General features: G+C 39.3%; 2 protein-coding genes across 3 annotated transcripts in view; both read right to left on the bottom strand.

Annotated features, from left to right (window-relative positions):
- Window positions 1-11,159, bottom strand: part of pde1cb (phosphodiesterase 1C, calmodulin-dependent b) — a 109,154-nt gene extending 97,995 nt beyond the window's left edge. For both annotated transcript variants that reach the window (XM_067606223.1, XM_067606222.1), the window contains exon 1: window positions 10,374-11,159. In XM_067606223.1, coding sequence (XP_067462324.1) covers window positions 10,374-10,635 — 262 coding nt within the window. In that variant the 5' untranslated portion in view covers window positions 10,636-11,159. The remainder of the gene's footprint in view (window positions 1-10,373) is intronic.
- A 1,724-nt stretch (window positions 11,160-12,883) lies between these two features.
- viml (vimentin like) lies at window positions 12,884-18,689 on the bottom strand. Its single transcript, XM_067606233.1, has 9 exons — window positions 18,077-18,689; window positions 17,683-17,743; window positions 15,759-15,854; window positions 15,282-15,446; window positions 14,200-14,325; window positions 13,739-13,959; window positions 13,606-13,649; window positions 13,429-13,514; window positions 12,884-13,313 (listed from the first exon to the last, which is right to left on the bottom strand). The coding sequence occupies exons 1-9, from the start codon at window positions 18,601-18,603 to the stop codon at window positions 13,272-13,274; spliced, it is 1,368 nt and encodes a 455-aa protein (XP_067462334.1). The 5' UTR covers window positions 18,604-18,689; the 3' UTR covers window positions 12,884-13,271.
- Window positions 18,690-23,291: the final 4,602 nt, after the last annotated feature.

Here is a 23,291-nt window from a genome sequence, read left to right on the forward strand (position 1 = left end):
CAAAACAAGCTGGATAAAAAGAGCAAGGCCGACTAGACCAAACGCTCAGCTACGCATGGTAAGAAAAATGTGATTACAACATGTAACTGCGTGAGGAAGTAAGGTATGTAAATCTCTATCATTCAGCAGTAGAGTCCATGAAAACTGCACAGTGTTTATCTTGTAAGTTACTTCTACAACAGGAACTGATGCAGAGCTATCCACAACCTCACATGTAAACAAAGTGACGTGTGTAGATGAATAAGGGTGGCTTGGTTAGCCGGCAAACTGCCCCGGATACAGATCTCTATCCAGTTAGCCATGATGACTGTTACAGGCAGCTAGTTTTTGTGTTTACTTTCATTCAGAGTCAGAAACAAACTTTTGAAGCGATTCATGTAAAAATCATGTTTATTTGGAAAGAAGTAGGAGTTTCAGCAGCTTGCCCCGATGATTGTCATTGTTTGGGATAAACATCTTTTTGTGAATCACCTGAATCACTATAATGGAGCTGGAAAGAGCAAAATTAGCATGACACATAGAGCCACAATGGCCACATTTATGGGAAATATATCAGGTTGAAATAAACCGTAATTTTCCTTTAAACTGTCATGGAACTGCGCCTGCAGAGGTTTCTAATAGCAACCGGTCACACCAACTGAAACCGACGGCTGCTGGCAGAATAATGACAGAGGAAGAGAGAAACAAAAATATACAAAGGACCCTAGTAGTATTAGTTTCATACAAGATTACTTTTATAGATGCTGTGTGCTTCTTATTTCAAATTAGATGTATTTGTTTTCCTTTCAGTAACATTCCTCAATGAAATTATATATGTTTAATTTGCTCATTATTTAAATTATGTTAATTTGATTTAACTGTGTGGTTTAATTGATGACTTATGGTTTTAAATAAACCTTTATAACACCACCCCTCATAACTCTACTGTTCTTATGCGATAAAGATGTACCTGAGGGCTGCTGATACAGCATAAAAACACAGAAAATTCATTACTTTTAATCTTCTAAGAGTGTGCCAGGAATATTGGTTCACGCCTGTCGAGCAAAATACACACGATACCATCGAATGCATGTTGACTTTAATGCCAGGGTGCATTTCAAAAGACGCATGATGTACAACAGCTGCTCTGAGAGGTGTATCCTATACCCATACATCTGTTGAATCCTTGTCAAGATCCATTTTCTTCAAGGGTCATTATAAGGGCTACGTCACTGTCACTAGGCAACGGGGAGACCTTTCAGACATACAGTATATTGCATACATTACAGAGAGGATGGCAAAGGGGTTAATGTGGCAAATAGCACTCCTTAGGCTAGTGTGTTTTTTATAGTATATACAGTATATTTAAGTTATTTTACAGTGTTATTTTCAGCATTTGTTTTCCTCACCTACATCTGTACAGTCAGTGGAATAACAAAATAGAGATGGAAATCATTCAGATCTGATGGGCGGTTTGCTAAAGGAAACAACTTCTTTATGGATTTTTTCTATGAATACACACTGTTTAGCAAACTTCAGTTGCTTTTTTAAGCAAACTGTACGGTACAGTAGACTGCTAGCACAAAAACACACCTGCTTGCTTTTGCTGTATGTCTATTGAGGGTAAACTATCACTCAACCTTTGATCTGGCCATCAAACACCAGGACAGGCCTTCAGCAATGCACATTAATTAGCTGTAAAGATAAAGAAGGGGAAGTGAGGACTAATTTGGGGTGTTATAAATATCCTGTTGCATCAAATAAATCCCAATACTAAAGAGTAACATTTTTATTTATAGTGTGTAAAGGTCCCACCCAATAAATCAGCATATTTATTTTATAAATTGACTCTCTCTGTCATGATCTTGAATTTAAAAAAATCAATACAATTCTAACTAAATACATTCCTCGTTTTCTGGATAGTGACAAAACTGACAATTCATCATATTTTATTGAGTAATTCACTCAAACATGATATCAGTTTTAAGGTTTTTTGATTATGTAATTTGTCCCAGTAGCATATCCCTATTAAACACAACAACTACGCAATCAGACAGAAAAACAAGCTCATTAGAGGTCAACCCTATACTGTGCAACGACGCACAGTCGTTTGTCAGTCCCCACACCACTGTCACCACAGTGACACAGTCATGTAATTAAGACACACAGGGTGTCAGGGAGCTTGCCTTTTCCCCTGCTAAATACTCATTAGAGCCACCTTTAAGGGTAATGTTAGCCTGTGTTGCAAACCTGAGGGAAATGAGCTGACAAAACAGAGAGCTACATGAACTGTCATCTGAATCCTGCAGCACTAACATCCTGATGAAAAGAAAGAAAAAAGTCTCAAGCTACAGTATATAGCGCACAAGTATGGCTAATGATTTTTGCACCAGCATGGTTCTAGATCAAAGCGGCAAAACCACATGGGTGAGTGTTAGGTCAGCGGGGCAAACAAATGTAAACCTTTTGATTAGAAACAGCCATCTCATACACCAACAGACCAAAGCAGCTAATCAGTGTTATTTGGACGGAGTCAGAAAACTATAACAATCTTGCACTTTTCATGAAAAATGTCACTGTGCAAAGTGAAGTGCAGCGATCGCAGAGGCCAAACAGCAATGAAAGAGCTTATACACCAGAAACAAAACGTTTGCCGTAGAAGTCAGTGAATCATGTTAAATACATATACAAATACAGTAATAATATATTATTATATGTAGCCTCCATGGAAATGAGGTACGGTTGTCACTGATGAAGAAACCATGTTTGATGTGAATCAGTCATGTTTGGCCGATCCCTGGTCCACTTAAGCATCATCTTTCACAAACAAACCTTATCTCAAACAAACATGTTTGCTGATTCTGATATTTTAAGAAACACTTTTTGTGATTGATTTGTGAGTTATTTTTATATTGTTATGATGTTGAATGTTAACCATGGTCAAAAACTTGAGGTGAATGTATGTAAAAATGCTCCCCTGTAAGTCGAAAGCCCAGGCTTCAACCTGTCCTGAAGGCTTTGTTTGCAATATTGCCTCGACTTCCTCCTTGTGATGGCATCAGATTGTTCATGCATGCCCACAAATGGCTGTCCGTTGGTAGTCTTTGTTTGCTAAGGTTGTTCTATGGGTTGTTCCCATTGTTGACTCACATATCGGATCAGATTCAGGCTCGAAAATGTACAGATGTATTTGAGAAGTTTATATTTCAAACTAAGAATGAGAAAAAGAAGTGAAATCCTACTACTACTGTTTATTTACATAGCCTCCAAAACCTGGAGAGGGGCAGATTCCAAAAGCTGGCCAATCAGAGCAGTGGGCTCATCGAGAGGGAGGGGATGCAAAAAGACAAGAGCTAAATCAGCGTATTTCAGACAGAGGCTGAACTGTGGGGCTGCATAAAGGACCAGTATAAGAAAAATAAGGACTTTTTTAAACTGTAAATCATGCAAAGATATTCCAGTAGAGCCTCAGAATATAAATATAGATCTGGAAATATGCAGCATATGTCCCCTTTAAGTATTGTTCAAGTGAGCAATACTTAAGTTGAGGTTCAGCGTAGAGCTGGGCGATTAATTTTATTTTATTTTCATTTATGATTTCGGCTTTCAACAGCAATGAAAACAAGATAATCAAGATAAAACGATTATCGTGTCGCATTCCATTTCACAATGATGCTCTCGTTTTGTCTTGTGTTATAAATCCAGCGCACCCCTTTCCTTTACAGCGGTGCGCTCTTGCCTCTCCCTAAAAACCTCTGACCTGCGTTCAGCATCTCTGTCCACAGAACCGGCCGTCTGTTAGCAGCAGTTCCTGACCAGCAGCCAGCTAACCTGCCTGAACGAGGCTGACTGACAGCAGAAATTTACTGAACCAAGATAGTTTTCATGTCGGCTCCTTAGGAAGAAATCAATGGTGTTTGTATTTATCGATCCATAGTTTTTCATTTCCCCGCCCGCCCACTGTTGTGAGTGAGGGGAGTCTGCCTGTAGTGAAACAGTCAAGCTCACAGACAGAGTGGGAGTTTTGATCAATCAAAGTAGATGCTGTAAATAAGTTCCCAACACATATACAGCAGGACATTTGTGTGATTTAAACAGCTTTCTGTGCAGATTACACTTCATTAAATGTGACAGAAACAGACTCGGAGCATAAAAAAATAAACGCGGGCTGTCTCCATGAGACGCTTGAAGTCAATGTGGATTGATACATTTAATAAAATGGAAGCGCTTTTGTTGAGTAATCCTGTTAAACAATCGTGATCTCCGTATTGACCAAAATAATCATGATTGTGATTTTTGCCATAATTGAGCAGCCCTAGTTCAGTGTCTTAGTTGAGGTTAGGTAAAAAATTATGATTGTAATGAATATTAAAAATGTTAACACTCACTGCTGGCAGCAGATGTGAAACCAGGCTGCAAATGTTGAGAAGAAGCACATTTCAAATATCCACCCACATTCCTGTCCTCTTTTCACTGTGCTATATGCTACACTACTTCCCGCACTGACACAAAATGTTGCTATTGTAAATGCACATTAGTTAGTGTAATTCACACATCACAGGGTTGCCTAAATCTTCAATGAAGATATTCTACAGGTTCTTACTGGTTCCTTATTTGTGCATCCTCCTTTCCTTGACTTCCATATTTCCCTTGCTCTATAGATCCTCCTCTCACAGCGAGGGTGACATGAAAAGATGAGATGTGAAGATGAAGGAATAGATGGAACACATATTTGCCATATGGGGCACTCTCGCTAGATCCAGTGTCATTTTAAATTGATATCAATTACTTATGACATGTGTCACAGCTACATCACATGTCACTGGTGTAGGAGAAAGTCTCTGCATGTTTCGAATGCAGACGGTACAACCCTCAAACAACAGGGCCAGCTCTTTCTTCAGCCCTCAGGAATGCTGGCCAACAAAACATCAGTGACAGTTACAACATCCTGCAAACAGCAACGATCGAGATAAGAAGACCCTTTTTCTCCTACATGGCTGCTAACCCAGATCACTAACCCAAACCGCCTTTGACCCTTCAAGATCTCCAGCAAGATGGAAAGACCAATTCACACCCCAGTCTGAGCTGTTAGCAAAACTTGGATAAACATCCCCCACCATTGGTTATCATGACTCACCTCTAAGAGCCAGTCACCCACAGAGACTAGCTGGCACCAACTTTGATCCCACTTTAAACTCTCATTTTCAGGACTTGAATAACCAGTTGAATAACTGATCAAACCAGCATAAGAGCATGAATTCTAAAATTTAGTTTGGATTTTGTCTAAGGACAATTAATATAGCTTATTAGTATGTGTGTATATAACAATGTATATTTGCCTTAGTTAGACTTTTATTCCACTGTCTTTAAAATAAGATATGTACCACTAATTTAATCCCATTACCTTTGGTAACACTAATTATTATCTATTATCACTATCATCAATTAAAATGCAAAATTAGAAATCATGTGCAATTGTTATAAGACAATTTTGATTACAAGAGTGACAGCATTCAGGAGTTGAAACCACCTGGACCCTACACTGGATTTATAGAGGATTATTTTGTATTGTTTTGCTGTCTCACAACTTGGTTTTCATTTTTGCTTTGCAATTTACTTTCATATTAACAAAAAGAAGAAATTGTTTTCATTCATTTTCTTGAGGCAATGTGTCGCGTGAGAATACGCTGTGAAAAATGAGTTATTTTGCCCTTCAAACTTTAACAGACTGATGTGCAATGTTCCACAGATCAAAGCATGGACACAAAACACTATTTGTTAAGGACTTTGTCAATAAAGATGACTCAAACTTTGATTAGATTTGTAATTGCATTTTACACATTCAAATGTTTAGTGAGTTTTAAACCAGATTACAGCCACTGATCAAGAGACAAGAGATCAAGAGAGGCGAGTTGTCTATTTAAAATTTGAGCACATTAAACTTTCATTAATTTCTGTTATTGCTACACTATATTATCTTTTTACAGTCCTATCAAAGCAAGTGCAGTATCGAATTACAAAAGCAATTTCCAGGCCGCAAGCCAGCAGATGCCTCTTAGTTTATTAATGAAGCATGCATGGTCACACAACAAACACATACAGTAGCTGTGCTTGTAAAATTAGTCTCCCATTCCAAAAACACTGATCACCAATTACATTACATATGAAATAAACACATTTATGTTGAGTTGTTTACACACTCTTTCCTGCAATGCCTGATTTGAATTTATACATGAAGATGATGCTTTCCTGCAATATTCATGGAGATCTACTGGTTAATAACTTCAAGCTGGAGTGTGGGACTCCCCCTTCTGGCAGTGAGAGTTAAGGGGGGCACTGGACTGTGATTGCCTGAGTACAAAGACATAAGGGGATGATATTTCTCTTCGTTTGATAACATTAAAAGTAAAGTTAGACTTTTCTGTTTGCTTCCTGACTCATTTTAAAAAAGATGAGAGAAAAAAGAGAGAGAGAGAGAGAGAGAGCTGAGAGCACCAGGGAGCGAGAGAGAGAGCAGTGGTGGTCAAGTGCATGAAGAGAGGGAGCGGTGGTGGCGAGAAAACCAGATAAATAAAATGTTATTTTCTCGTTGTTTCACAGCAGTTACATTCTAGAGCACAAATAAACACGCCCACATCCCCAAACACCTCCACTCAACCCTGCAGTGGTGCATCATAACACATAATTTAGTCTGAATCAGCCGGCCTGACACAGGCATGCAGCACGTTCTCATGCATTCCCCAAATGACAGGCACACAGAGAGGGCCGGTGAAAAACGTATATATATGAATGTATATGTATGAAAGTCCATCGGCCCAAAAGCATTTTTTTTTTTTGACGGCCCACCAGGATTTGTCCCAGTATGCCCGATGGGCAGTACATACTGGCCGTAACCTACTGTTGCAGCTGAAAAACGGTGGATAAATTGTTTTGAGCGTCACACAACCCCCACAAAATGACTCGTTTCACTATCAGAATTTGATCCATTCAGTCCGATAACATTTGGAAAGTCTAGAAGAGCAGCACAATTAACAGCCAAACGGCCAGCATGAGGATGTGGCGCCCAACATGAGATTTAAAAACTCTGTATACTGTGAAATACAGAGAGCTTTATCTGTTGGTGATAGGCTTAATCAACAGTGTGAACTCGTTTGGCAAGGGCTTGAATGTAAAACACGTTCATTTATATGCAAAAGTTCTGCACTGCAGGTTTAAACGTTCTCTGCAAATGTTAAATACTGTGCACAGAATCAATAGAAGCTTGACCTCCAAAAGGAAATGAAGCTTTTTAGAGAGTCTTTATGTTTCTAAATAAAGATTTTCCCAAACATTGAGTGTACTGCTTATGGGCTTTTAAAAAATATCAAATATTCTTTACTTTACTTTTTTTTACTTACTTTTTTATTTTATGGTGCGTTATCTGGTGATGTGTTATCGACTGATCGAATCTTTTAACAATCTTTTACATTGCTCAAAAATGAATGATGAGCACATGAATAATAAAGAATAAATAAGTCCTGCATGAATAAGGAAATTGAGAGAACTCTGAATCTCTATATTTTTTCTACATGACTGGAAACTGGTACAATATTTCCCCTCAAGAATGACTGACACTACAGCCTTGAACGGAAACTTACTTGACAGTTTCTTATCCTGTTATCGATTAAACTACCTTCCAGTATGATTAATATACGCTACCAGAGTGACTTCAGCTTCTTGAACGCCACAGGAAACTCCCTGAATATGACCTTCTTGTGCCAGCAATGCAATCAACAGCAAGGTAATTGCAGCTCTTCAACATCACTATTATTACAGAATCACTCCAGTAGGTTAGTAGCTATATTTACACCTGACTGTATTTCCTAGATAAGACATTTCCCATAAAGCTCCTGCTACACTGGGCGTTTATTCTGGACAGCTGAAACAACCTTGGCAGGGTATAAAATTGCCTAAAATGATCTATTAATCTTAATTGTGTGGGTGTATAGTCTCATTTGGCATGACAGCTCTTGTAAGTGCCATGGTCTAAAGTTGTTAGAGCTGATATCTGACTTTTTTCTGCAGTCTCTTAACTTCAGAAGTAAGCAGTAGTTGAAATCTGTTCACCGTTGGGACTGTCTGACACTGAAGGGACCCAACCAGATAAGCTGATCGGGAGGAAGGTGTCTGTGTTTTGTTCCTCAGGAGGAAGGAGATGAGCGTGGAGTCAGCTGGGAGTTAAGGAGGAGACTCCCTTACACACATGAACATCACTGGGGACGTGGGAGGAAACTCAACGGGAGTCTACGCTGTCATACGGTCATGGAAACGCACAGTACAGATGGTATTTTAGGAGTCAGCCAGGGAGAGGCATGTTCCTCTGGGACAGATATGCAGGGAGTTGGAACTAGAAGCAACAGCAATGGAGAGAGATGAAGACAAACAGGATGAAATGACTCAGTTCGCCACAGAATAACATAAAAGACCAAATTGTAAGAAAACATTTAATCAGTTTCAGGGATGAAATTGATGCATAAGTGAACTTCCACATTAGCTGTAGCACAAATTTAAATTGGGCTCAGTTAATGTTCACAGAGAAACTGGACTGTTAAAATACAGCCAAACGTCGTGCCTTCCTTTGAGAAACACTAATTTAGAATTAATAGGACTGTTATTTTGGTTTATTTCAGTCTGGGGGTCACCTCACGGATCAAAGACATGCTTCGCTTGTGGAGATATGCTGCATTGAGGCTGGTCTTCAAAGAGCTCAGCATTCATTCAGTGAACACCTTTTTTCAGTAGCACATTCACAGTAATCCTCTGAAGTGACCAGTCGCTCTCATCTACACATAAATCCATTAACCGACCCACAGAGACGTGCGGTATGAAATAACAGAACAGCTGTATTTGAGACCAGAATGCTCTTAAAAACTGAGAAATGTTTAGAGAAAAAGTTAAATTACAAAAAAAATCCCTAATCATCCTAAACTGGCCTACTGAAAGGCCACTCACCTATTTCCATGATAATAGTTTAGTATAGTTTTCACTATATGACCTTCAGATGTTGAAAAAAAACATGCAAGTTCTCTGCATGTCAGTGGTGGAAAGTAAATGTACTTAAGTGCTGTACTTTTTGAGTACAATTTTGAGAGTCTTGCATTTTATTTGAGTATTTCCACTTTGAGAAGGTGTTGATCAGCTATTGTTACTTTCCAGATTAAGGTTACTCACAGAAAACCCATGACGAGTTTATGAAGTGATACATAGTGAAGGATTACAGTAATCTACCCAGTAGTAGCTATATAAGATTAAAATCTGCTCCACCTCAATACGCTTCAACCTTAAAATGCTGAATATATAGTATTTTATTAGTACTAATCTGATTACATAACATATGATAAAGCAATTTAACACTGACATTAGCCATACTGATGTCCAATGAGTGCTCTACCTCTGATACTCTGAATACATATTGCGTATCATCTCATGAAAACATTTAATCAAAGTTCTCTAGGTGCACTGTTTATGTTCAGGTACATTACCATTATTTATAGAAACAGGTAGGTTTAATGGTCTCCCTTAAGACAAAATGCTTTGTTATGTGATTTAGGTGAGCTGCTTGTTATATGATGATTTAAGGATTGCACTATTTTGTAAAATGTTCATTTCTGATGAGTTCTTCTAGGTGGAAGATTGTAAATAAAAACCGGAGGAGCTGTAACTGGACATTAAGTTCTTTGTTTTGACTGTTAAGTTATAAGTAAGAATTTACGTTCTTGTTTGACAAATATTTCACCACTGCAACAGCACTTTTGATGTGCGTGTGACACAATAAACAACATGACTAACTAAATGAAGTACTTTTTTGTTAGTACCTTAAAATTCTGAATGCAAGACTTCCTTATTGGTATTTCTACAGTGTGGTAAGCCTGCTGCTACTTTTACTGAAGTAAAACATCTGAATACTTCTTCCAGCATGTTTAATTCCTGCTAAAGATTCTTGCCAAATCACAATTTAATTATATTCATTATAGCTTATTGATGCATTTAGCTGAAAAATGGGCATTATTGCAACAGGTGGGTAACTTCTATGACACAAATTGAAAAGTCGTTTTATGATACGTGTTTGAGTCTTGTGCTGTTTTCTTTGTATTTTCTTGTTGAGTTTTTTCCTTTAATGTATGTAGCTTCAGTATCAGTCAAAAGTTTGGACCCACCTTCCCATTCCCTTGAATGAGAAAGTGTGTCTACAACCTTTGACTGGAAATGTATATGTATTGTTGAGTTTTATGTCTTGTGCAGTCTTGTTGAGTCTCATCTAGGGATGGGCATTGCAAACTAGCAAATAAACATTAAATGAATGGATTTAAAAAGACCTTTTCTTCCTGTAAATGCTCAGTAATTGTTCCACTCACCGCTCGGTGAACCTTCAGGAGTCTTTTTCTTCGATGTTTGTTTGGCTCCGTCGGAGTCTTGCCTGCTCAGGACCTCGGACAGCGACTGGCGGGAACTCGGCCGTCCGGTTTGGCTCGAGACGTTGAACCGTGCGCTCTTCTTCCTGGCCCGGTCCGATTCAGGTGCGGACTGGCTCCTCTCCGGGTCATGACTCTCCGGCTCTGAACCCACTTTCACCAACGCGTTTCTTGTTCTTGTTAGAGCAGAAGTCACCGAGCCCATCACCAAAAAAAAAAAAAAAAAAAGAAAAGAAAAAAAGGTCGAAAGCCTCACTCGGAAGCGGTTACTCTGAGTTTACCTTTCATTTTATTCAAAAACCTGTTGAAACTTGACTCCATTTTTGTTCTTCTCACCACAGCCAACTAACTAAGCGCTTAAAAAAACATTATTCGCTACTGTCATTCACAAACTTTTATCTAGAAACTTCATTTTTAGCAAAGTTAACAGGAGCAAGATATGAAAACGATTAAAGAATAGAAAAACAGTTTACACGGATCATTTCTGCCGGCGTCTCCCTCGATTTCTCTTTCCACCGACAGACGCGTCACATGGAGAAAGTTGCTCTGTCGACAAACAAACACACTGATCTCTCGGGGCACACCGGCGAAAACAAGCGACAGTAATTAACCGGCAAGTATCCGGGATTATTAAAATGAACAGACATCCACCCTGCACTGACGTAAAATAATATTGCTTATGAACCAAAAACACAGGTAGATTCCCTAGGATAAAATCACGCTTTTAAAGCTTCTAGGATAAACACTCGCGAGATTTGACCCGAGTGAAATTAAAACGTGATTTAATGAAGTTTGGCTACTTCTAATCTTCTGACCTACCAGAGGAGATAGTTCAATTGACATTAATCACCGACAGGTGGCAGTCAAATACAGCATGCTGTCAGTAAATTCAGAACATTTGATCATGTGTCAGTCAGAATTGCATTAATAGCCTTTATCTACAAGACAGGGATATCCTTATTTTACAGACTTATTCTGATCAAAGCTTCTCTTACTTTCCATACTGCCATATTAGATCTCATTGGGATATATTATATTTTATAAACAAATCATATTAGCTACATGTTAACTCATAATCTGAAAAATACAAAAGTACAATATTTCATTCTGAAATGTAGCCTATTGGACTAGAAGTATAAAGTAGTATAAAATGGAAATACTCAAGTAAAATACCTCAAATTTGTACTAAGTACAGTGCAGTACTCATTGTGCAGCATTAATGTTTATGCAAGTATTTTGATATTATTTTGAACAAATGACCTGTGACAGATCATGTTTTCATGGTGATTTTTCAAATCTGATTACATTTAATATTTGCTTATTATATTGCTGACAAAACAGTTTCCCCTCAGGCTTAATTTAGTAGCTGTTATTGAGCTTTAATCAGCAAATGAAGTTTGCACAGTTGGCATGAAATTCAATTTGTTTTTCTGAGCTCATTCTTGACATGGGTAAAAGCGGTGATAAAACAATCCCATCTAAAAAAAATCATAGTATCAATAATTAAAACTGAATTTACTCAATATTGTAATTTATCTATATTGTCATTCCTCTAGTACAACCTGTTTGCTTTATATATACTATACTATATTATATCTTAATTATTTATAAAACAAACAGACATGATGATAGATGTTATTACATAGCAGTATATAAAGTCTGTTTACACTACTATATAATAAAATATATTGGCATGTCTGTTAGTTGTGAAGGAGGGATCTCTCCTGTGTTGCTCTTTCTGAGATTTCCCGTTTTCCTGTCAACTGTATTTAAGATATATAATTCTGGGCTTTATAAATAAAACTGACCTGACTCATACTCTAGTTATGTACCTAGGATGCAATGGGATTCACCGATATTGCACTTTTCTGGCCAGAAAGGTTATAAAAACTAGAAGCGTGACACTGTACACTGAGTTACCAGTTTTTCATTATACCTGCACAACATAATGCAGTCCGGTAGAACAGTACTGCAAATAAATCTTCTTTGTAAATGTTGCAGTCATGTCAGAGATGTTGATTTAATCCTGTAAATTAAATTTTTAGGAGCCCAGTTTGTGGTGGTGTCAAACTGGATTACATTATATTGAGAGGAGTTTCTAACACTTTTTCTTGCTTGTGTATGTAAATGTAACGGACAAAATAATTGCTGTGACCATGGTTTAAGTGCCCAAATAGCAAACAACTCTCCCGCCGAATAGACGTTGTTCACTGAAGACATTTTGACCTGATCACAGTAGAAAAAGCACCAGTGTGACTAACAAAATGAATGAGGTTGAATTCCATTTAGCTTACTTTATTCAGATAAAAAATACGGATTTTAAAGCTGACTGCAAAACTGAATTACTTGCAAAACTTCTATTTCCAAAATGATAAATCCTTTTACCTGATTGCACTACACTACTATATTATAGTAGTTAATGTGTCATAAAATATTACACATTGTCCACAGTATTGAGTTACAGTCTTTTATTGCTGCGTACAGGCAATCGTGACATCTCTTAGCATACAGAATACCTGGGAGTGTGCATGCTGTACCGATCAAAAATACTACTTTGGTTACAAAGAAAGATTTTTGTAGACCTCTGTAAGGATGTCTATGTTGTGCTGATTTCATTATTGGGTCTAAACAAATGTGACAAAAGATAATACCTTCAGCAGAGGAGGAAGCGTAATACAGTCTGTGTCAACTAACAAGCTTACTGGATCATCACATAGAAAGGCACTTTTAGAAGCTGTTTGCTTTTTGTGTGTTGTTGGTTTGTTTGCTTGCTTGTAGCCCCAGTGAAATATGTTTCTTCGTATTGCTTTTGTTTGTTGTTTGGCAAAGACAAAGATGTTATCACTCCATGTCGTCATGGTTCTGGGTTGACTCGTTGATCACCTGAGCAAGGATGTAGAGGACAGAGAAAAGGTGATGAGCAGACTTGTGTTTCTGAACTCAAGTGACCGTTAGAAAATGACTCCATCAATTGTGAATCACTTCAAGTGGACTCTACCTGACCATCCCTAGTCTCAATGGTCTTGATGAGGACCTTCTTGGTTGTTGTGGTTTCAATGTGAGGTTTGGAATCAATCATCGTTTCTAAGACCAAAAAAATAGTGTGTTAATAACTTGCAATATAATCAACAAAACAATCAATGCTGTAAAATCAAGTTGTAAAATGTGATCCTACCTCTCAGATTTAGAGATGAAAAGTTTGGCAGTGGGGTGGAGATTCTGCAAATGTTAAAAGTACAGACTGCAAATCAATATCTGCATCATTGCTGAATGTATTAAATCCTTATGCACAAAACTTTTGTTGTCACCTGCTCTCCTCTCCTTCCAGCAGCTTCCTGTAGGTGGCAATCTCGATGTCCAGGGCCATCTTGACATTTAGGAGGTCCTGGTACTCCCGGAGGTGACGGGCCATCTCATCCTTCATGTTGTGAATGTCCTCCTCCAGGCGGCCGATGGTGTCCTGGTAACCGCCTGTCTCCAGGGAGAAGTTCTCCTCTATCTCTCTCATCTGGCGCTCCAAGGACTCATTCTGGGACAGCAGCCAAGAGGAAACAAAATGACACTTAGGCAGTGAAAATAACTGATTCTGAATAATTTTTTTACTCTGTGACCTGTGAAAATAAATTCCTCCCTGGATATATTTTTATTTGACTGCTATGCCATTATTCAAATACATGAAGTTTATGTTTTGAACTTTTTGAGCATTATTTCTTCAATTTATGGTTTGAAAACATTATGATTTACATCTAACATAATGTTGCATACTCACAGTTCCTTTAAGAGCATCCACTTCACAGGTAAGCGCCTGAACTTGGCGCCTATAGTCATTAGCCTCCTGCTTGGCCACTCTCAAAGCATCATTATTCCGGGCTGCAGCTTCGGTGAGGTCAGCAAACTGGCATTCACAGTGACAAACACAGAGAGAGGAAGAGAGAACTGAGAACTCAACTGTTCAATTAATGATGAGTCAGAGTTTGGGGGAAAGTGAATGTGGCAGATAGCGTGAAGCGTGTAAATTATAAAAGATCTAGCCAAAAACAGACTTGCAGACGTTACACTGCAGTGCAGTGGTTGACGCAGTTTTGAGGCAATGCTGCATTCACTGAAACTCTGGTTGCTGCTTTCTGTGGGTATGTTCAAAGGTCATACAGAAAGAAATATTCTACTATACTGCACTGCTTTTCAGATTTTTAGCTGATGATTTAATGTTTTTTTGGAGAAAATGATGATTTAAACCTGTATTATTCTTTTTTGCCACCTGGGGGCAGCAGAAACAAGATATAATCTTGTTTCAAACACAACTAAACATTTGCATGTTATCTGTTAATATGATATAATAATCATGATATGTTTGAATTGTTAGCAAACAGAAGCCTATTTACGCATATCCATCCTTCTAGCTCTTTTCTTGGTCTCTACTATGAATAAATATCTGACTCTTTAGCCTCTAAATACTCCACAAGTTTAAGAGCAAGTCTGAAACTTGGTGCTGAACGGAGAGTGGGTTTATCAGAGCTTTTTTTGTGGAAAACAGCATTGATGAGGGCATTGAGTGAACAAACAGAAAAGTTGCATGCTGGAAAATCAAAATAACGAGCTGAAATGTGCTACAAGGCTGAGTAGAACTGCAAAGTCGGGTGATAATTCTCTGTTGGTTCCTCACTACTCTACATGCAACACCTTTCACATACAAGTTGTCATAAGATCCATTTTTAACATAAAACATTGATTATAGCAGCTTTAAATTCTATTGATCTAAAATGTGCAGATTGTGGGATTATATATAGAATATCTTAAAAATTCTTAAATTACATGGGTTAAATAGTCTCCAAATTTGTGTAAAATCCTAACCTTGGACTTGTACCATTCCTCAGATTCATGGATATTTTTGGAGGCCAGGTTCTCATACTGCAGACGCACGTCCCTCAAAGCCGCTGTCAGGTCGGGTTTAGCCATTTCCATGTCCACCTGCACATGCTGTTGCTGCTGGATCTGGCCCTGCAGTTCCAGCATTTCCTGAAATAGAAACAATAGAATTGGTACGTACAAATATTTTTAATAATTTGTTTCAGCTTGCTAAAGTGCAATGAGTTGGACAATATAAATTAAGAGTCTGTCTTGTGTCCTTTTGTATACTTTTTATGTGTTTCATGGCTGTATTAGAGTTTCTGTAATGCACTGAACACTACCAATTGGTACTCTGATCAGATTAACAAATGCTGAAAATGATTTGGCCCAGTTTTATGAGGCTGCCTTCAGCTTATTAGGCAATGCATGTGCAGTGTTTTCACAGCAAACTGAGCTTTAGCCACAAAAGAGGAAGCTTACCTCATCATGCAGCTTCTTGAGGAAGTTGATTTCCTCCTGGAGTGACTCCACCTTCCGCTCCAGGTCCAGTCTGGCGAGGGCAGCATTGTCCACATCCTGTGCCGTGAATTTGACTCTTAATAAGGTGACTTGTGAAGGTGACATGAATTATGCATTACGTGTTTGCTGACACAGAAAAAAAAAGCTCTTTCACATGGAGTACAGGCGCACAACACCCACGTACACAAAATGGCCCATTGTGCAGTCCTTACAAGGTCACAAACACATGCATCCAATAAAAACAACTGTAGACACATGGCGTGTCATCGCACATGGCGAGTAGGTGTTTTCTCGTGATTTTAATGTGCTGGACACACTCCATCGTGCTCGTCAACTACATCACAGACAAATTGGTAAGTGTTTCAAGTGTTTAAATACAATAAAACAACCAAATCAATCACTATAACTGCCTCCTTGGCAGTCTCTGGGAAAAGGTCGAGAAAATGTAGTGAGACCGTTTCCATCCCTGTATAAATGACATTGATTTAATAAAGGGTGCACTGTACAACAACCAGAACCACAAAGTATTATCCAAAAGGTCCTTAATCCCATTTAATATTAGCTAACTGCATTCTTAACCTCAGCTGTTTCATTTAGTAGAAATCCAATTCCTCCACTGAAAACTCTGTTACTGTGGTTTAAGATACGATAATTATTGTATGATACTATTTTATAACTGAATTCAGTGTGTTGTGCTACATTGTAAAAAGATTCTCTTGTGTTCAAAATATCTCATTCTTTTTTTTTATTTTATTCTGTCTCTTGTACATACACACTCACTGTGGCACCACACCGCTGTGCTTTGTCAGGGCGTTGGCAGGCTGGTAATTGAGGTATCAGCAAATGAAGCAGCTTTGCCCTGCTCTAATGCCACAAACAAAGTGCGCTATTCAGCAGGGTTTCCCAAACAGGCCCTGGGCTGGAAGAGTGACTGACTGCCTGAGTGAGTACCGGCTGCGGGCACTGCATTGTTGTCTGTGTGCCACGGTGGCATGCCACAGGGACTTCCTTCCTGTCATTCATATAAACAAGGTCATGGTTGTGCAATGTATTGATAACTTACTGCGTGCACTGAAAAGCACATCATCGCTTTTACTCATGTATGTCTGCAAATTTGCAAATGCACTTTGATGGGGTTTTTTTGTCTTCTGTTGGACAATGAAACCCATTTGAAACCATCTGAATGATACATCATCATGTCATTGTTCACCATCTCTGACAAGACCATAACGAGTGAGATCTTTATATGCTGATGCTCTCCCAGAATGAGACAGCCGGATCACATGGTGGCTTGCCTTCTCGCTCTGATAACCACATTGGGTCCACACTGTTGTGCTTGTGTCCAGCTCATTCAGTGTGACCAGTCAGACTTAAAAAGATCTCCTCTCATTGCAGGCCTGATTTAACTCAACAGCCACAACTTGGCCTTTTGTACCAGGCTAGGGTCAGTTCCGCTCTACAGCTATTTTGGATCATGGATAGAATCTGCTGTTGTGCCATCAGAAGAGTGCATTCCTGTCTCTCCAGCTCATGAACAATAATTAGATAGAGATCACCTAGGAGAGAAAGGGACAGTTACACCGGACAAGTCAGGAACGTAGAGATAATTAAGGTTTATCTAATCTCTCTGACATCAGTTGTCAGCAATTTAAAGTTTTAAACCCCTATTTAACTAGGAAAAGCAGGGCAGGTGGGGCAGAGGAGGGCTTAGGAGTCATCAGCATCATCTGCTGTTGAAAACTAAAGCAGATTCCCTATTATCACTCTCTTTGACAAAAAGCTGTAATTCTTGTTTGCCACATCTATTACAAAACATATGACATGGGGTACAGCAGTTTTACAAAGTCGATCTTAACTTTATGTCATGAGATGAGTCATACTGTACCTGTCTGAAGCTCTGCATGTTTGCCTCAGCCTCCTCCCGCTGGGATATCTCATCCTGCAACCTGCAATGACAGAAAAAAAGCAGTTTTTTTAGCAGCCACTGGCCCCTTTTCTGTGCCTCCCCAGTTTTGTTTGCCCTTTCTGCTCCCACTTCTTGTTCACGCATGAAAACCTTTGAGTGGATAACAAACTTAAATCAGACACAAAGCTTTGGCAGCACAAGATGAGGTTTTGCGCAGTGCCTTGCAAACATTTCTAACTGGATTAAAATCTTGTCTATGCGTAAATCTAGGCCAAGTTTAAAGAAACATGCATATATTTCTAAGAAAAGCAAAAACAGTTTCTATAATAACATCACATATCAACAGAGAAAGGTTAAGTGCCACGCCTCCTACTTCTCTCTCAGCCTGTCGATGTCGTCTGCCAGGTTGTCGCGGTGAACCTCCACCCGGGCCCTCTCGTTGGTGAGTTGGTCCACCTGGCGCCTCAGCTCCCGCATCTCGTCCTCGTACAGATCTCCCACCCGGGACGTGCCTTTGCCCCGCAGTTGCTCCAACTCCGCCAGCAGGATCTTGTTCTGCTGCTCCAAGAATCGGACTTTATCGATGTAGCTGGCGAAGCGGTCATTGAGCGACTGCATCTGCGCTTTCTCGTTGGTGCGGTTCGTTATGAATTCGCTGTTTATGGCGTCGGACAAGGAGAAGTCCAAGTTCTCGGAGGCCAGCCGGGGCATGGCCGAGCTGCTCCGGAGCCTGTGGGTCTTCGTTGCGTAGATGGTCGGGGCGGAGGAGAGCCCGAAAGATACCCGGGAGGTGCGCACCGGGCTGGAGTACTGACGGCTAGAGTAGCCGCTCCTGATCGCGGTCCTCTCCCCGCCAAACATCTTTTTGTACGAAGAATGTGGAGCTGATCTGTAAGACATCGTGCTTCTATCTCTTCAGACAATAGCTCGGTCGGTGTAGCTCTTGTCCCAACTGCATCAGCGGAGTGCGCCTGGGAAGGCGTTTCCTAAACCATTACTTATTTATAGTCTCCTCCTTATGCAAATGTCTCAACAGGGATTTGAGCGACACCTTGAGAGTCCAATCACAAATCAGAACACCCTAACGTTGTCTTTCAGGTCCACAGAAACCGATCCTGGATCAATATTTAGGCCAAACTGTTGTTGGGCACCATTACACAAGCAGTGAATGTGAGCAAGCTCTACATCAAAGGTCCCAAACATTGATGTGCATTTAAAGCTGAAATCAAATTTGGATAATTATATTAGCTTTCTAAAAGTACAACAGCACGTGAGTGTCAGGGGATGCAGACTGGACTATGGATAGTTCTTTAGAGGATTTCTGTTGATGTTTGCTAAATTTGTCCACAAATAACAGACTGGTAAAACTCTAAAACTCCTTTATGCAAGTGATGTAGTTAAGGAGCAAGAGGAAGATGTGATCTTCCACAACTGGGTTAATAGATGTTTATTATTTTAAGTCTTTTTGGGAAAACGCCCAGTTCTATCACATGTAATGGTGTCATTATGGGTGTTTTTTCCCATGGTTAAGTCCATGTCAGCAAAATGTTATTCTCACCATTCAGATTTGACATAATGCAGTGCAAGAAAATTGCGTCTTGATATTCAATTAATTCATTTAATTGATTTCTTCCGCTTGTCTCTCACTACACATACACAAACACTACGTGCATGTTTACACTGCATGGGTTTGTCCTTTCCCAAGTCATTCTTTTGCAATCAGTTTCATGAGGCATTGTATCATGGGACCCTGTGATATTTTCCTCAATAATTATCAGCCAGCCATGCCAATTGTTCATTAGCCATGGCGTGCATGTGTATATGTGTGTGTATTGGAGCATATGACCTGTGTAACTTATTAGGCGGTATGTGAAAGTGAGATTGAGAAGAACAGTGGTGTGTGCAAGAAAGCTGCTTCACAATCGATAATCAGGCATAGAGAACATCTTGCAGAAAATCCAGGCTGCTCACCAATCTATTATACACACGGACTGTATCTTCAAAGCTAAGATGACATCACACACTAATACTCAGGGGGATACAATGGAGAGAAAGACAGAGAGGTTGTGGTGGGGTTCAAATCAAAGTCATTCAAAACTGGCAGGTTTGCGGCAGCTTTGGAGCATATGAATGCAGTTTATTATTTGTCACCCTTTCCTCAGATCGAACTGCAGCAGATGATAAACATATATTAGAAGTTTCAGTACAGACTCATCTTCATGTACAAAAAAGCTCTCTCTTTATTTTCTCCCTGTCTGTCTTCACCGCATACACAGCTGTCGGTGCTGCAGTGCTGCTGACTTGATGAGAATCAGTGATTCTGAAGGGAGACGCAGAGCAGGAGAGCTGAGCCAGTGACACTGTACACCTCTCACCCACACTGCACCGGTGCTGCCGGGTATATGTTGCTCTTTAAAAGGCATGAAAGAAGTTAGTAAGGGAGATCTGATTTGTTTTGGTGATGTTTGTGGGTGGCTGAAGTTGGCGTGATGCCACTGAGATATGACTGTGCAGGGATAAACCCAGCTACTCAGTGAGCCGGTTTGGTTTTTACAAGCACTAGGCTGAAAAAAATCAGTGTCACTCACATTTAAATGTCAAACAATAATATAGTCTGGCTGTGTCTGAGCAAAATGGTTGGTTAAAGGTTCATTTTACAGTAATTGTCAGATCAACAAGAGTTTTTTTTTCCGTTTTCAGACTACTTTAAAAGATGTTGTCACAGAGGAAATTATAATTGCTGACAATTACAGTTCATTAATAAACACTTAAACTTGTTCTTATTTCCACTCATAACTACATTACAGTATGTGATAAACCATTTATTGATAAATAATTAGGCAGTAAAATCAGATAATTAAACTAAAACAAAAATAAATTGGAATCAAATACTCCAAATATAAAATAAAAAACAATGAAAACAACAGTAGTAACAGAGCAGATAAGACATGATGAAAATAAAACAGTATGTAATCAATTAAAGAAGGTCCTTTTAAAAATAGACGATTTTGAGAAGTGATATAAAAGATGTCACTGATTCTGCACGTGTCAGATCTTTATGCAGGGAGTTCCAGAGCTGAGGGGCCTTGACTGCAAAGCCCGGTCACCTTAATTCTTGAGCCGTGACTCAGGAACAGCCAGAAGTGCCCTGCCTGAAGATCTGAGGCTGCGCCAGTAAATGTTTCTATACTGTTTATGTATGCTGAATAGGGGGGCTTAAAGTGAAATGTTACCCAAGTTCCTCAAAACTGTACTTACGTAGAGTACTTGAACATTGAAACCTTCTTTTTTTTAAAAGCAAGAAAAATCACATTAAGAAATCCAATAGTCAAAGTGTCAGGAGTGTGTAAAGGCAAAGCCACTTTGTCTCAGCTTTGAAGTTATTTTGGATACAAGTCTGTTTTGAAACAGACCAGTTTGAAGCAGTACAACAATAATCCAGTAAAGATTGTGGTCTGAATTGGCTCTAGATATGGCATGTGAAAGTAAGATTATGTACTCATGTAAGGCCTCAATATGACACATCTGGGGGTTTTTTTCAACTTTCTGTCTGTGTCCTAACCCAGTGTCAATTGTTCTATTTCTTTCTAAGCATGGAAAAAATATCAAAAGTAAAAGTACTTATTATGCGAAATGGCATCATTTGGAGTCTTATATTTATCATATTACTTGAATATTTTTTGCAATTGTAATTGAATCTATAGAAATGTACCATATTATATAAAGTGATCATATATTTAACATGTAAAATCTTAATCTGCACAGTAACTTGTAACTATAACTGTAGAATAAATGTGCAATAAAAAGTACAGTATTTTACACTGATATGTAGTGAAGTCAAATATATAGGACAATACTTCTCAAATCGAAATACAACCATCTCAAAATTGCACTTGAGTTACTATATTTAGTTACTTTCCACCACCGGCAAAGCGGATGGAAAGAAAGGAGAAATAAAGTGGCAAGACAGACACCACAGTTAAAGTGGTAGCCTACAAATGCACCATACGAACTGATCATATATTTTACATGTAAAATCTTGATCTGCAAAGTAATTGTGTAACTATAAATACATATAGTGTAGTAAAAACTACAGTATTTCACTCTGAAATGAAGTGAAATCAAAATATATTGGACAATACTTCAAAAATTGAAATACAAATTGCACTTAAGTGAAGTACTCTAGTTATTGTATTTAGTTACTTTCCACCACGGGCCTAAGTGGATGGAAAACAAGGAGAGATAAAGTGGTAAGATAGACACAAAAGAGTACAAATGCACCAAGGCCCGTGGTGCTAGAGGGCCCACACAGGGGCCCCAGAATGAGTAAACAGTGGAACCCCAAAACCGTCAATGGAAATTCACATGATCAACACTTACTTAGAGGCAGGAGGGGCGTAAAAATTCCTGCTCCCTGGCCCATTATGATCCAGCTCTGCCGGTGTTGGCCAGAGAGACAGACAGAGGAGGCCGGGATTGTCACAAACAGAGCAGGGATTGTGTACTGCTGATCTGTCACCTAACTGCAGCAACAGAATGCAGACAGTAGGCCATAATTATTGTTTGTGGCCCGGTGTTTGCCAGTGCCATAGTTTGGGCCAAATAGCTCCCATTCCTGGCAATAATTTGTCATTTAGTCCCTTTATTTTTGTTGCTGAGGTTCCTATTTTCCCCAAAGCAACAGCGCTGCGGGGAAGCTAATTAAAAGGAATGTACAACAGGGTTGGACGAGGAATCAAATAAGGCTCAACATTAGTCAGAGTCAGTCAGCCTGTAATGGGACAGGGCAACAGATAAGTTAAATCTTGTTTCTGGGTGTCATCGCTTCAAAACCACAGGCACTGGGGCAGCAGACAGGCATCCTTTGTTTCATCTCTCATGATGGTGAATCACCGACCCGCGCGCCCAGTAGCCATAGCAATCATCCCCAACATTTGCCCGAACTGAAATCCAGACAGAGACATACTCAGGGGCTACACTATTCACAGAGATGAACTCACAAGATATTAGGGATTTTGGAATTTTGTTTATCAAGTTGTGTTTGTAGTTTGCACTTTGTAACTCAGTGCCTTATTCTTATATTATCTTTTTCTTGTTTGGCTATTTGATTTTTACAGTCTGATAAATTGGTGGGCTTCTTTGTGGGTCATGACATGGTAGATTTAGTAGAGGGAGTTGCGGCACAATGTGTTTGTTGTGCCCCAGTGAGTGCAAGATCAGAATGGTGTAAATCTAAACGTAAGAAAGAAAGGCTGTAAATCCATGCCAGGGGCCCCAATGAGCTTTTGTCCAGTCTGTGTGTGATGCTCAGGTTAATATCATGAGGAATTTTCTTTTCTCTAATAGTTTTTTTTAAGCACATTAGAACTTTAGCACCTTTTCTGGCAGTGGTCAGCAGAATGAGCAGAGTAAGGATGGGCGTTCGTTTCGGGGAATGGAACTTCCACTGGATACCTTTCGACCATAGTAACAACAGAGGAATTAAACTGCAGGGGCTTTTTTCCAAATCTCCATAGTGACTGACTAAACCCTTGGAAAGTATCCAGAATGGTCACTTTATAAAGACCTCTCTCTTTCTCTCTCACTCT

The sequence above is a fragment of the Thunnus thynnus genome, chromosome 12 (assembly GCF_963924715.1).
Source record: "Thunnus thynnus chromosome 12, fThuThy2.1, whole genome shotgun sequence".
NCBI lineage: Eukaryota > Metazoa > Chordata > Actinopteri > Scombriformes > Scombridae > Thunnus > Thunnus thynnus.